The 15733-nt window shown below is 41.0% G+C and overlaps 1 protein-coding gene across 1 annotated transcript; it reads right to left on the bottom strand.

The window, feature by feature from the left end:
* Positions 1–9038: 9038 nt before the first annotated feature.
* On the bottom strand, positions 9039–14917 carry LOC143776524 (uncharacterized). The gene is made up of 2 exons (XM_077265985.1): positions 14142–14917; positions 9039–10192 (listed from the first exon to the last, which is right to left on the bottom strand). Exons 1-2 carry the CDS (start codon positions 14865–14867, stop codon positions 10178–10180), a joined length of 741 nt encoding a protein of 246 aa, XP_077122100.1. The 5' UTR covers positions 14868–14917; the 3' UTR covers positions 9039–10177.
* Positions 14918–15733: the final 816 nt, after the last annotated feature.

Genomic DNA, 15733 nt, shown 5'->3' on the forward strand with positions numbered 1-15733 from the left:
GGATCCAAAACTACATCAAAGAAAATAAATCATTCCCAGACACATTCCCATATCAAGATGTACGCAGACTTATCAAAAGACACTATCAAAGCAAGGAAAACATTCAAAGATGCCACCTCATCATTGAGAAATTTGGAAATCTCCTACAAATGGGGTCTCCTGATTAAACTCCTGGTTTTCTTTAAGGGGAAGGAATCTACTTTTGAAGGAGGCTAAGTGTTTATTTCTTCAATAACTCCTGACTCCTCCCACCAGGTGAAATGCTGAAGGGAAGCAACGTTTACCTATTAAGAGTTTGGATATATTCATTTCCTGAGGCCTTCAGCCAATTCCGCACGTTACTGTTAATTGTTGTAATGTTTCAAGCTTAATATGCTAATTTCTACTACGCATATGCAGCTTCTCTTTCAAGGGGTCTATCCTCATATACAATCTTTGATATAAGTATGACATAACACTGTTCTCTTCACCGAACTTTCCCCATTTAAAAGGAGAGAACCCTCCTTTGGTTGGACTCCTTCAGGAGAACTTTTCTGTTTTTCTTGTTGTTTCTTTGTCATTTCCAAAAAGAGGATATTCCAAGTTTTTTATTGTTTTCCCTCTTTTGTGCCTACATTTTCATAATATACTATAACTCCTGTTTACTGAGTTTTTCAGTATATTCTTGTATGCTTAGTCACTAAAACTTCATACCACTTAAATTAGGACATGTCTGTTTATATGTTTATTTTGTTTAGTGTTTTTGATTCTCACGAAATATAACCCTGCAATTTGAGTTCCAAATTTCTTACATACAATGTAAAAGGTCTTAACAATCCCATGAAAAAATTCACAATTTGGAAAGAGATTAAAAACAGCTGAGCTGACCTAATCTGTCTACAGGAGACCAGATTTAGTAAATTAAAAATACCCAAAATTACAACATAAAGACTTCCCAAACATTTCTGAAGCTTTCAACTAAAAAGAAAGGGGAGGGGGTGGCCACAATTATAAAAAATACTGTCCCATTTGAAATGATAGAAGAACTAGGAGATGAATTGGGAGATTTCACAACCTTGTCTGCCATTTCAACAAGCGTTAATGTCTATGCCCCAAACAAAAATGTTTTTACATATCTGGGCAAACGGATTTAAAAAATTCAAAGAAACAGGAAAGGCGAATTAATATTACAATATGGTTCCTACTATATTGACTCATCTCCTCAAAAAGACTTTCTTACCCAGGTTTACTCGTTTGGCTAACAAAAAACAAGCTCTTTAATGTCTTTCGTTGAATCAACTCATCTTCCAGAGAATACAATTCCGATTCTGAAGTCTATAAATCTTCATCTAGAATCGACCTATTTACTACAGATGACAAATCAGTCACTAATAATAATTTTATTTATATAGGGCCAACATATTCCGCAGCGCTTTACAATTATAGAGGGGATTTGTACAAACAACAGACATTACAGCATAACAATAATCACAGTTGGTTGGTAACAATTGCTTTCGTTGTTCGGACCAGCCATAGTGTAAGGATCGGGTGTTCATGTAATGCTGCATGAACCAGTGAACAGCCAAAATATGTAACAGTACAGACACAGAGGGATAATTAACTGCATAAAGTGTATGAGAACATGATGCGATGAATAGGATTATGGTTTAAGCTTTTTGAATGGGACACCCAGGGATAGTTAGGTTAATGTGTTGAGGCGGTAGGCCAGTCGGAACAAATGCGTTTTTAGAGCACGCTTAAAACTGTGGGGATCGGGGATTAATCGTATTAACCTTGGTAGTCTGATTATTCACCGGTTTTGGGAACATTTCTGATGGGCCCTCATCCACAGAACACACAACTACGAAGATGCAACTCCACTTAATGCAAATCCCAGCTAAGGCTACTTTCACACATCAGGTTTTCAGTGTCAGGCTAAATCCGGCGAATGTTGGAAAAACTGGATCTGGCGCAGATTTTGAAAAACTGATGCGACGGATCCGTTTTTTTGACGGATCTGGCTAGCCTATCTAGATTATTGGATAAAAAAAAAATTGGGGCATGCTCAGTTTAAAAAACCGGATCAGGCCGCCGGATCCGCCTTTTTCCGGATCCGGCACCTTCCAGCTCCCATAGGCTTTCATTGTAGCAAACAGTCGGAAGCGCAATGGATATTTTTTTTTCAAGAAACCGGAAGCGGCAGATTTGCCGGATCTGGCGAAAAGCGGACGAAACACAATGTCATCCGGTGCAATCCGGCACTAATACAAGTCTATGGGGAAAAAACATGATCCGGCGGCAACAATCACCTGATCCGTTTTTTTGAAAATTAGCCGGATTTAGCCTGACAATGAGAACCTGATGTGTGAAAGTAGCCTTATAAATCTGAGATTGAATTGGCCATAAAGCAATATTTCACTGAAAATTTCACAGGTGAAGTTAGTCCTTTCCATGTCTGGAATGCACATAAAGCAGTCATCAGAGGAATGTTGATTCAAATCTCATCCATTCACAAGAAAAAATTTAGAAAAAATATCTCTTTAAATCTCCTTATAAAATCTAAAGAAGACTCAGAATAGAGTCTCGCCTCGCCATCACTCGTCTTACAACAGAAAATGTAAACACTCAGGAGCTTTAAAAAGAACTTCTCTCCTCTTCTGACTAAAAATCTTACAAATATAACTCCTACCGTTTTCTCAACAAGCTGTTCTAATGTCAAAGAGAATAAAACACATTAGATAAAGACAGGATAGACAGAATTCTTTCTCCTTCAGAAGTTAAAAAAAAAACAACATTATCTCAAAGATACTGCAGATACCTTTGCTGAATATTATTCTAACCTATAGAACCTTGATTCAGATCCCTCTATTATTTCTCCAAAAAAAGAAACCATTAACAAAGTGCTTTAAAAAACTAACCTTCCCAAAATCAAACAATCGATATATATTCCCTTGACCTTCCCTTTTTCATTGATGAAGTAAAAGCCACAATACAAAAACTCAAACTTATGAAAGTTCCTGGTCCTGATGGCATCATTAACTAATAGTACAGAAATTGTGACATTCGTCTTGCTCCTCATCTTACAAATGTTTTTAACTTGCCCTCGGCTCAGGGCTCTTTCCCAACACAGATGTTGGAAGCAACGATTGTTTTAACCCCTTTACCCCCAAGGGTTGTTTGCACATTAATGACCGGGCCAATTTTTACAATTCTGACCACTGTCCCTTTATGAGGTTATAACTCTGGAACGCTTCAACGGATCCCGGTGATTCTGACACTGTTTTCTCGTGACATATTGTACTTCATTATAGTGGAAACATTTATTTGATATTACCTGCATTTATTTGTGAAAAAAACTGAAATTTGGCGAAAATTTTGACAATTTCGCAATTTTCCAACTTTGATTTATACAATTAAATCACAGAGATATGTCACACAATACTTAATAAGTAACATTTTCCACATATCTACTTTACATCAGCACAATTTTGGAACCAAATTTTTTTTTTGTTAGGGAGTTATAAGGGTTAAGAGTTGACCAGCAATTTGTCATTTTTACAACACCATTTTTTTTTTTAGGGACATCTCATTTGAAGTCATTTTGAGGGGTCTATATGACAGAAAATACCCAAGTGTGACACCATTCTAAAAACTGCACCCCTCAAGGTGCTCAAAACCACATTCAAGAAGTTTATTAACCCTTCAGGTGTTTCACATGAATTTTTGGAATGTTTACATAAAAATGAACATTTAACTTTTTTTTACACAAAAATTTTACTTCTGTTCCAATTTGTTCTATTTTACAAAGGGTAACAGGAGAAAATGGACCCCAAAAGTTGTTGTACAATTTGTCCTGAGTACGCCGATACCCCATATGTGGGGGTAAACCACTGTTTGGGCGCACGGCAGAGCTCGGAAGCGAAGGAGCGCCATTTGACTTTTCAATGCAAAATTGACTGGAATTCAGATGGGACGCCATATGTTGTGTTTGGAGAGCCCCTGATGTGCCTAAACATTGAAACCCCCCCACAAGTGACACCATTTTGGAAAGTAGACCCCCTAAGGAACTCATCTAGATGTGTTGTGAGAGCTTTGAACCCCCAAGTTTTTCACAACAGTTTATAACACAGAGCCGTGAAAATAAAAATTCTTTTTTTTCCCCACAAAAATTTTTTTTTAGGCCCCAGTTTTGTATTTTCCCAAGGGTAATAGGAGAAATTGGACCCCAAAAGTCATCCAATTTGTCCTGAGTACGCTGATACCCCATATGTGGGGGGGGGGACCACCATCTGGGCGCATGGGAGAGCTCGGAAGGGAAGGAGCGTCATTTGGAATGCAGACTTAGATGGAATGGTATGCAGGCGTCACGTTGCATTTGCAGAGCCCCTAATGTACCTAAACCGTAGAAACCCCCCCACAAGTGACCGCATATTGGAAACTAGACCCCCCAAGGAACTTATCTAGATGTGTTGTGAGAACTTTGAACCCCCAAGTGTTTCACTACAGTTTATAACGCAGAGCCATGAAAATAAAAAAATCTCTTTTTCCACAAAAATTATTTTTTAGCCCCCAGTTTTGTATTTTTCCAAAGGAAACAGTGTAATTTGAACCCCAAAAGTGTTTGTCCAATTTGTCCTGAGTACGATAATACCTCATATGTGGGGGTAAACCACTGTTTGGGCGCATGGCAGAGCTCGGAAGGGAAGGAGCGCCATTTGGAATGCAGACTTAGATGGATTGGTCTGCAGGCGTCACGTTGCATTTGCAGAGCCCCTGATGTACCCAAACAGTACAAACCCCCCACAAGTGACCCCATATCGGAAACTAGACCCCCCAAGGAACTTATCTAGATGTGTTGTGAGAACTTTGAACCCCCAACTGTTTCACTACAGTTTATAACGCAGAGCCGTGAAAATAAAAAAAATATATATATATTTTTATTTATTTTTTTTTTACACAAAAAATATTTTTTAGCCCCCAGTTTTGTATTTTCCCAAGAGTAACAGGAGAAATTGGACCCCAAAAGTTGTTGTCCAATGTGTCCTGAGTACGCTGATACCCCATATGTTGGGGTAAACCCCTGTTTGTGCGCACGGGAGAGCTCGGAAGGGAAGGAGCACTGTTTTACTTTTTCAACGCAGAATTGGCTGGAATTGAGATCGGACGCAATGTCGCATTTGGAGAGCCCCTGATGTGCCTAAACAGTGGAAACCCCCCAATTATAACTGAAACCCTAATCCAAAACACACCCCTAACCCTAATCTCAACTGTAGCCCTAACAATACCCCTAACCCTGACACACCCCTAACCCTAATCCCAACCCTATTCCCAACTGTAAATGTAATCCAAACCCTAACCCGAACTTTAGCCCCAACCCTAACCCTAATTGTAGCCCTAACCCTAGCCCCAACCCTAACCCTTGACCTAACCCTAGCCCTAACACTAACCCTAGCCCTAACCCTAATGGGAAAATGGAAATAAATACATTTTTTTTATTTTTTGTAACTAAGGGGGTGATGAAGGGGAGGGGGTTTGATTTATTATTTATAGCGGGTTTTCTAGCGGATTTTTATGATTGGCAGCCGTCACACACTAAAAGACGCTTTTTATTGCAAAAAATGTTTTTTGCGCTACCACATTTTGAGTGCTATAATTTTTCCATATTTTGGTCCACAGAGTCATGTGAGGTCTTGTTTTTTGCTGGACGAGTTGACGTTTTTATTGGTAACATTTTCGTGCACGTGACATTTTTTGATCACTTTTTATTCCGATTTTTGTGAGGCAGAATGACCAAAAACCAGCTATTCATGAATTTCTTTTGGGGAGGGCGCTTATACCGTTCCGCGTTTGGTAAAATGGTTAAAGCGGTTTTATTCTTCGGATCAGTATGATTACAGCGATACCTCATTTATATATTTTTTTATGTTTTGGCGCTTTTATACGATAAAAACTTTTATAGAAAAATTATTTTTGCATCGCTTTATTCTGAGGACTATAACTTTTTTTATGTTTTCGCTTATGATGCTGTATGGCGGCTCGTTTTTTGCGGGACAAGATAACATTTTCAGCGGTACCATGGTTATTTATATCCGTCTTTTTGATCGCATGTTATTATGTTATTACTTTTTGTTCGGCGGTATGATAATAAAGCGTTGTTTTTTGCCTTGGTTTTTTTACGGTGTTCACTGAAGGGGTTTAACTAGTGGGACAGTTTTATAGGTCGGGTTGTTACGGACGCGGCAATACTAAATGTGTACTTTTATTGTTTTTTATTTTTATTTAGCTAAAGGAATGTATTTATTGGAACAAATTTTTTTTAAATTATTATTATTATTTATTTAGGATTTTTTTTTTTTTTTACATTTTTACTTTGCCCCAGGGGGGGGGCATCACAGTAAAGTGACAGATCGCCGATCTGACACTTTGCTGTGCACTGTGTCAGATCGGCGATCACACAGCACAGCAGGGAGGCTGTGAAGCCACCTCACTGCAGGACCCGGATGCAGCCCCGCGGCCATTTTGGATCCGGGGCTTGCAGGGAGGAGACGCTCTGTACAAGGTGAGCACATCGCCTTGTACTGATCGTCTCAGGGAAGCACAAAGGGAGCCCCCTCCCTGCGCGATGCTTCCCTGTACCGCCGGAACACTGCGATCATGTTTGATCGCAGTGTGCCGAGGGTTAATGTGCCGGGGGCGGTCCGTGACGGCTCCTGGCACATAGTGCCGGATGTCAGCTGCGATAGTCAGCAGACACCCGGCCGCGATTGGCCGCGCTCCCCCCGTGAGCGCGGCCGATTGCGCTGGACGTACTATTCCGTCCTTGGGAAGTAGGGCCCACCCCACATGGATGGAATAGTACGTCCAATGACAGAAAGGGGTTAATCCTCAAATCTAAGAGAGACCCTGACCATGTTAAAAATTATAGAACGATCTCGCCAATTAACTCAGATGTCAAAATTTACACTAAGATCCTGAGCTGTGGAGTCGGCAAGCCAAACCTCCGACTCCAACTCTGACTCCTCAATTCCCATGACACGGACTCTACGACTTCGACTCCCTCATATATGGCTCATGTTTAAGTGATAAATTTACTGTGGTAAAATGGTACCATCAGGCTTTCAATCTTTATTATGATACAATAATCAAGCCATTTAGATAGAACATAAAATATATTTATTGGAATACAACTTTATAACAAAAAAAACTTTACTTTACATATTTACAATTTATTATACACTCTGCAGTAAGCGTAAAAAACAGTTTTCAACAAAAACGTACTGAATAGCATTTGCGCAGTCTATGAATTTGTTCTGAGAAATAGTATGGCCTCCATCAGATCCTCCTCCATAGATGACCTCAAACCTGACATAATTATTTTAAGATTAGAGAACAACCTCTCTTCACTAACTTGGGTTGGGCTCCATGTTGTCCAAATACTTGTCAAAATCAAACTCCTCATCTGATGAGGATGAAGAAAAGGCAGCAGCACTGACAGGACCAGAGTCCTCTTGCTCTTGGCCGTTCTGTAGCTCACTCATCCTAATTGCTCCCTCAATCAGAGCTTTGTTTCCTTTAGTAAGCTGTTGATCATCCAGCAATATACAATGACTCGGGTCCACGTAAACAGCTGCCAGAAGAATTTTATTATCTAATAGAAGTGTCTCTCTCCGATTCATTGAAGCAGCAATACCATCTGCAATTAAACCTTCTCTTTGGGACAGGCAAAACAACAAGTTCTTCCACTCCTTTATAAAAATGCCAGGAGTTAAATTCTCAGCTTGTAACTTTTTTGTCACTGTAAATGGGTGATGAAGCAATTCGTTCAATTCAGCCACCTGTGTCCATTGACCTTCATGTAGTTTTACCTGAGGGTTGGCCATATCTACAAGAAGGGTTTCAGCTCAAGCAATCGCTCAATCATTAAATAGGTGCTGCCCCACACAGTGGCTTGATCCACAATTTGCCCCTTTTCCAGCAAGTCTATTCAAGATGGAACCAATTTTAGGGGTTCTGGCAGCAATAGCCAATTTCCCTCACTTTGCTAATCAGCGTTCCAGCATGTCCCTCTTGCAGACTATCACTTATTGCCAGTTGCAGCGTGTGCACAACACAGCGCATGTGATAAATAGGAAAGAGGTGTGAAGCAGTTTCAACAAGATCATCTAATTGTAAAGAATCATTTTGCTTTTCTTCTGTAGTAATAGCTGTGCTGAATCACATTCCAGAACACACACACACAAGTATGTTTGTCCTCATAGATCCTGTAACTGTATTTCCGAATTTAAGATGTTAGAAAACTTTTCCCTTATATTCTACTAGATGGTGGCCCGATTCTAACGCATTGGGTATTCTAGAATATGCATGTCCACGTAGTATATTGCCCAGTGACGTAGTATATTGCCCAGTGACGTAGTATATTGCAGTTACGTAGTATATTGCCCAGTGACGTAGTATATTGCCCAGTTACATAGTATACAGCACAGAGCCACGTAGTATATTGCCCAACGACGTAGTATACAGCACAGAGCCACGTAGTATATTGCCCAGTGACATAGTATACAGCACAGAACCACATAGTATATAGCACAGAGCCACGTAGTATATTGCCCAGCCACGTATGTCACAGGTTAAAAAATAAAAAATGCTTCAAAGAAAAGAACCTGGCACTCAACTTAATGCTCGTGAATATTTAATCGTAGTAGCCAAAAAATGTTTCGGTCCTTTATCCGGACCTTCATCAGTTACTACAAAAGTGAGTAACAAAAGCACATACTATTTACACATATATACAGAAAGGAAGCATAACCAAAAAATACAAACAAAAATATATACACAGGAATTATAAACATAGTACATAATGTGTCAAATCCATGACAAACAACATGGTGGTCATTTTAGTATACACAAAATAGACAGGAAAATGTCAGGCTGGGAGAGACCTCAAAGTATTAGACAAGATTGAGCGTAAAGAAAGAAGGGGGGGGGGGGAGGGAAAGGGGGGGGGGAAGGAAAAGAAAAATTGAAAACATACCGTACTAGTAATAGAATGGTTGATTAACGTGACAACGGTGTCATGAAAGGCTCAGCTTGATCTGCGTCTATGGTGACACAAAAGGATTTTTTAACCCCATGAGTGTGCATGTGAATGTTGTAAGGGAGAGGTACAGAGGAACATACCTGGTGCTGCGCAGATAGTGTATAGGCACACTATGTAGACTAGGGATAAAGTAAAGGTATGGTACCATTAGTATACCGGAATGGTACACCTGCGCACAAAATATAGAGGCACAGCAAGTGGAAATAAGAGTGCCGACGGTTTTTACCTTAGAACGCTGACATGTACTGTGCTGAAAAAAGAAAAAGAAGGAGCAGCATCCATTCCAGGTGAAAGGTATTCAAAAGAATCTTTATTCTGCCATCACAAAGATACAACGTTTCAGCCAAGATGGCCTTTGTCAAGTATACAATCTACCACATGTGGCCACCTTAAATAGTGTGGAGCCTATGCAGGCACCAATCACCACTAAGGGGCGGCCTTTATTAAACATGTTAAAAAACAACACATTATATGCTTAAAACACATCCAAAGTGAGACACAAATAAAGTGACACTCAATCACATATACATCATATAAATAGTATGTTTAAAATACAAAAAAGGAACATATCAGCAACGCAACCACATCATGGCCCCAATCATAACATTGCTATTCCGTTACCATGGTACTCTTACCACCAATCCCCAGTTGTTAATTTCCTAAACAAACCCACTATCCAATTGCTGGCTGCTCTAAAGAAAGGCGCTTAAACTATCACCAGCCAATCCCTACATACCTATGTACTGTGCTGAAGTCCTGACGCGGAGTCCTCCGCTCGTCAGGAGTGAAGTGAAAGTGCGCGCCTTAAATGGACAGGGGGCGGTGCCACAAAAGTGTCGCTCGGCAACAGAGGAGCACATTGTGAACGGATCCAGTATGGCCGTGCGTGTCACTAAGAGAACAGAGTGCGTGCCAGCATATGGGAAGACGTGGGGAGGGAAAAGTTCCTGGAAAGGGGGAGGTGCCAGAAGCGTCTGCTGTGATGTGACGGATTGTGCAGCGATGTGGCCGGCAGATGACAGATCTATGGAACAGCTTGTGGAGGTGGAGCAGTCCCATGGTGACAGCCTCTGTGGGAGAGGGAGTGACGAGCAAATGGCATCAGTATAATCGGCTCTGTGAGAAAAAGAAGGAGACACGTTAGGATCAGAGTCCAGGGAGCAAATGCATAGCAATAGATGCAACATCAACAGGGAGACCAAAGCATACATAGATTCTTATGGCTTAAGACCAATGGCACAATATGGAGAATAGAAGTTCATTTACTAGATCATATAAAAGGGGGCCAGTATACAGTTGGATGTATAATGGGGAGAGGACACATACAGCAGGCAGAAAAAAAAAAAAAAAACACAACCAAAAGTAATTATATGAAGGATGCTAAATCATAATCCCTATTGAGGCCTTTAGGATGAAGGGTCTCCAAGTTGTGTATCCATAAGGCCTCTCGACGCTTCAATAGGGTTATCCTATTGCCACCGCGTCTAGGTGGGGGTATGTGTTCGATCACCTGAAATCTCAATTGGGTGATGCTGTGGCCCTGAGTGATGAAATGGAAAGGGATTGGCAAGAGAAGGTTTTTACACCGAATGGTAGATTTATGTTTTGATATTCTGTCGCGAATAGGTTGTGTGGTTTCCCCCACGTATATCAAGCCACAAGGTTATTTTATCAGGTATATGACCCAGGATGTGTCGCAGGTGAAAAAGTCTGGGATGTTAAAAGTCTTACCCGAATGGGGATGGTGAAAGGACGTACCCTTGAGAACGTTGTTACATTGAGTACAGTGGAGACAGGGGAAAGTGCCTGTTCTAGGATTCTGAAGAAACCGTTGGCGAGGTATAGATTTATTAGTGCCAATATCTGCTTTCACCAATGAGTCTTTCAGATTAGGGGCTCGTCTAAAGCAGGGCAGGAAAGGTTCTTGGAACTCCGAGATGTCAGGATGTGCCCTGGCGAGTAGTGGCCAATGTCTACGTATTGTTTTATGAAGAATGTAGGCAAACGGATGGAATGAATGTACGAACGGGATGCGTGATGAGGATCTATTGGGTCTGGACGGTGAAGGTCTATTGGCATTGTTTAGGACCGCAGACGGGTAGCCACGGTCCGAAAATTTGTAAGACATCTCTTTCAGCCTCTGGGAACGTCGGTCAACATCTGAGACAATATTGGAGACTCGGAGGAATTGAGATTTTGGTATAGCTCTCTTAGTGGAAGGAGGATGGAGACTAGTATAGTGCAACAAGCTGTTACGGTCAGTTTTCTTTGTATAGAGGTCAGTGGATAGAGAGCCATCAGGGTTGAGAATGACCATGGTGTCTAGAAAGTTAATCCTTTCTGAGTCTTGTGATATCGTAAAGGAGATACCTGGCCATGATGTATTGAGCCACTCAAAGAAAGAAGCAAGGGACTCCAACGAGCCCCCCCAGATGCAGAAGATATCATCTATATAACGTCTTTAAAGGAGAACGTTATCGAGGTAGAGTGGGTTGTCGTAGATGAAACTCTCCTCAAAGTCGGCCATATAGCAATTTGCATAGGGGGCGCTACATTGGAGCCCATTGCGGTGCCGCGGATCTGGAGGTAAAAATCATCCTGAAACAAAAAATGATTCATAGTTAGGATAATAGTTAAAAGTTCCACACATAGATTGACTTGGTCCTCATGCATATTAGAATGTGAGAGCAATTTGTGGACTGAATTAATACCTTCAACATGTGGGATGGATGTATACAAATCTTTTACATCCAGGGTAAAAATATTCTCAGAAGAATTCTACCAATCCAAAAACATGTATATGCCAGCAAGGTAGTAATGGTATTAAATTGGACTAAAAAATAACTTTTAATTATATTATTTAAAACCAATTGGGACAAGAACAACAACAAACACTATTGTAACAAACACACATTAAGCCCAATATTTATAAGTAATATCTGGGCAGTGATATTGCTTAAATGAGTACTCTCAATCTCTCAGCCTCTCAGCCAGTGACCTCATATTTTAAAGCAACATCCTAATAATGCTCTTTATCACCATGCGGTTACGCACTATACCATATATAAATACCAGATCGTTCCTAGTAATATACAAGTGTCGTTTGGCACCAAATGGATATTTTTTATACCAAATCTAAACAAAAAATATCATTACTAAATAAATTGCCGCATGGTAACATAATTTTCATACAAGAGACATCTATTTAAAATAATGGAACGGTCTCACCCAGGTGTCATGCTCAGTAAACCTTCCTGGTCTCGAAGACAGCTCCAAACAATTCTTCTGTTGATCCACAGATGGGGGATGGGCGTGCACTAAAACCCACAGCTTTCAAACCCACCATTTGGATACTCAGTTTAAGAATATTGTTAACCCCATGGCCTCCCAACGCGTTTCATTTCTCAAAAAAATCATCAGGGGAGGGATAAATAAATAAGTAAACTGCCAACTCGAGGAGACAAGGTGTTTTCCTCACAGGGAATAAACAACCTTCTTGTTCAACTTCATCTTGCGGTCTGCCGCCGCTCTTGTCTCGGTTATTTATAGTAAGTTATCCTTTCAGGGCAACTCCCTATAACCCCTAAACATAGGAAAACCCACCTATTCATTTCCGGAGTAAAAAGTCCGTAGTATGCTCCACGTGCGTTTCATCTGAAAGACGCTCAAGAGGATCTACCCCTAGCTACAGCGTCATCAATACGCCCACTTCATGCGTCATCCTCAGACGCCGTTCGGCCAGTATGAGTCTGCGTTCTAGACATAGATGTCTCTTGTATGAAAATTATGTTACCATGCGGCAATTTATTTAGTAATGATATTTTTTGTGTTTAGATTTGGTATAAAAAATATCCATTTGGTGCCAAACGACACTTGTATATTACTAGGAACGATCTGGTATTTATATATGGTATAGTGAGTAACCGCATGGTGATAAAGAGCATTATTAGGTTGTTGCTTTAAAATATATGAGGTCACTGGCTGAGAGGCTGAGAGATTGAGAGTACTCATTTAGGCAATATCACTGCCCAGATATTACTTATAAATATTGGGCTTAATGTATGTTTGTTACAATAGTGTTTGTTGTTGCTCTTGTCCCAATTGGTTTTAAATAATATAATTAAAAGTTATTTTTTAGTCCAATTTAATACCATTACTACCTTGCTGGCATATACATCCAGGGTAACCAGAATTGCATTTGAGGGGACATGACCCAGATTTTTAAGGACATTGAGAAAAGCCCCTGTGTCCAAGATGAAGGATTTGGATTTCTGAATCAATGGGGTGAGGATCTTCTCCAAGTACACTGCAATGGGAGAAAGTATAGAATCCGTGGAAGCCACGATAGGTCTCCCTGGGGTTTTTTCTAAGTTTTTGTGTATCTTGGGAAGAGTATAGAATACTGGTATTACCGGATGAGAGTTAGTTAGGAAATCACAGGTTTTGGCATCTAAAACCCCCAACTGTGTATATTTCTGGAGAGTATCCGCAATTTTTTGGCGTATGTTGGCAGTGGGATCCCTCTGTAGTCTCTGATAGATAGTGGTGTCACCCAATTGGCGTGAGTTCTCACAAAGGTAATCCGACTTGTTCATTACCACCAGGGCACCGCCTTTATCGGCTGGTTTAATTATCAGACTGGTGTCCTCCTGTAGGCCCTGGAGGGCCTGACGCTCTGTAGCAGAAAGATTGGGAGGATAGAATAACCTACCCCTATTAATGTCATCCCGTAGTGTCTGAAAAGCGTCTTGGACGAACCCAATAAAGGTCTCAATGGCGTGTGAGCCTTGTGGGGGTCTAAAGAGACTCTTTTTATGTAGTCCCAAGTCCTGAGATGAAAGAATATTAGAGGGAGTTGTATTGTGGGGCTGGGCAGGAGTAGTATCAGGAGGCTTGGAGAAGTACACCTTCAGCCTAAGTAACCGAAAGAACCGTTGGAGATCCATCTCCATGTCAAAGGTGCGACATCGGTAAGTGGGGCAGAATGACAGTCCCTTCTGGAGTATACTTTATTCTGCCACCCCAAGTGTTCGGTCAGAAATATTAATCACCAAAGGGTTGGTACCTGAGATCTGGTTATCCTCATTTGGTCTGGATTTCGTCCTGTGTCCATGGCCGCGCCTCGTGGCCTTCTTCGTGGCGGGTGTGATCTTTGTCCTAAAAAACGAGTAGGGGGGGTTCCCCTGTCTTGCTCCGAAACGGACGTGGAATAGTCGAGTGAGGGACGGTGAATTTGGCGAGATGGATTTCGTCGATTGGATAAGTTGTCTTGCCATTTGTAGATCTGATTGGATTCGTAATCCTCTGCGTCTCTATTGAACTTAATTCTTTTTCTGTCCTCCGTCTCTGGTCGATGTTTTTCGATGTTCTTTGTGATCTGTTCTTTTAGGGTACGGAGTTCCTCCAGGGTTCCAGATGACGACAGTTGTGCTTCAATGGTTTTGATATGCTCCGTGCTGGTTGTAATAGCCTTCTGTAAATGTTCTATTGTCAAAGTGATTATATCAAAGGAACATTTGTTAAGAATCTGTTCGTATGTAATACAATACTCAGGAGAGTCCCGAAAGAGTGTGGGACGGAGCGGTACACGGAGTCCCCTGGGGATCCGTTTGACTCGGAGATACTCCGTGTGTGTGGCACAGTGCAACTCTATATTTGTAAAGTGACGAAGCTCCCTTTCCAGGTCACGTCCCCGTGTTTCCTTAAGTGGAATTTTCAGGAAGTCACTACTCAGAGTGGATCGTGCCAAAATACAAGAGGTCTCGTCAGCGTTATAAGAAAAAGTGGTCATGACCAACTAGTGTGCTACACGCAAGGGAATACAATGTGAAAGATAGAGGCATGTGCACTACTATTGATGGTGCCCAGGTAGGTTCCCACACCATGTGACACTTCAAAGAAAAGAACCTGGCACTCAACTTAATGCTCGTGAATATTTAATCGTAGTAGCCAAAAAACGTTTCGGTCCTTTATCCGGACCTTCATCAGTTACTACAAAAGTGAGTAACAAAAGCACATACTATTTACACATATATACAGAAAGGAAGCATAACCAAAAAATACAAACAAAAATATATACACAGGAATTATAAACATAGTACATAATGTGTCAAATCCATGACAAACAACATGGTGGTCATTTTAGTATACACAAAATAGACAGGAAAATGTCAGGCTGGGAGAGACCTCAAAGTATTAGACAAGATTGAGCGTATGGTATAAGCAAATGGAAAAAAAAAAAAAAAAAAGAAAGAAGGGGTGGGGGGGGGGAGCGAAGGGGGGGGGGGAAGGAAAAGAAAAATTGAAAACATACCATACTAGTAATAGAATGGTTGATTAACGTGACAACGGTGTCATGCAGGGCACAGCTTGATCTGCGTCTATGGTGACACAAAAGGATTTTTTAACCCCATAAGTGTGCATGTGAATGTTGTCTAAGGGGTAACGTTTCTCCTTATGGAGAGTGACATACCAGCTGGCTTGTCAAGGTAAGGAGGCTTATTCGCCGTGCAATGCTCCTCTGGGAATTTAAATATGCAAATTGCCTCTGCTGAAAAAAAGAGGACTTAACTCTATAGCGCCACCTATTGGAAGTAGCGATCCTACAAGTCACAATCAACCCTTTAACGAGCCGTGCAATATGACTTAGGATAAAAG

This window comes from Ranitomeya variabilis, chromosome 5 (assembly GCF_051348905.1).
Source record: "Ranitomeya variabilis isolate aRanVar5 chromosome 5, aRanVar5.hap1, whole genome shotgun sequence".
Classification (NCBI taxonomy): Eukaryota; Metazoa; Chordata; class Amphibia; order Anura; family Dendrobatidae; genus Ranitomeya; species Ranitomeya variabilis.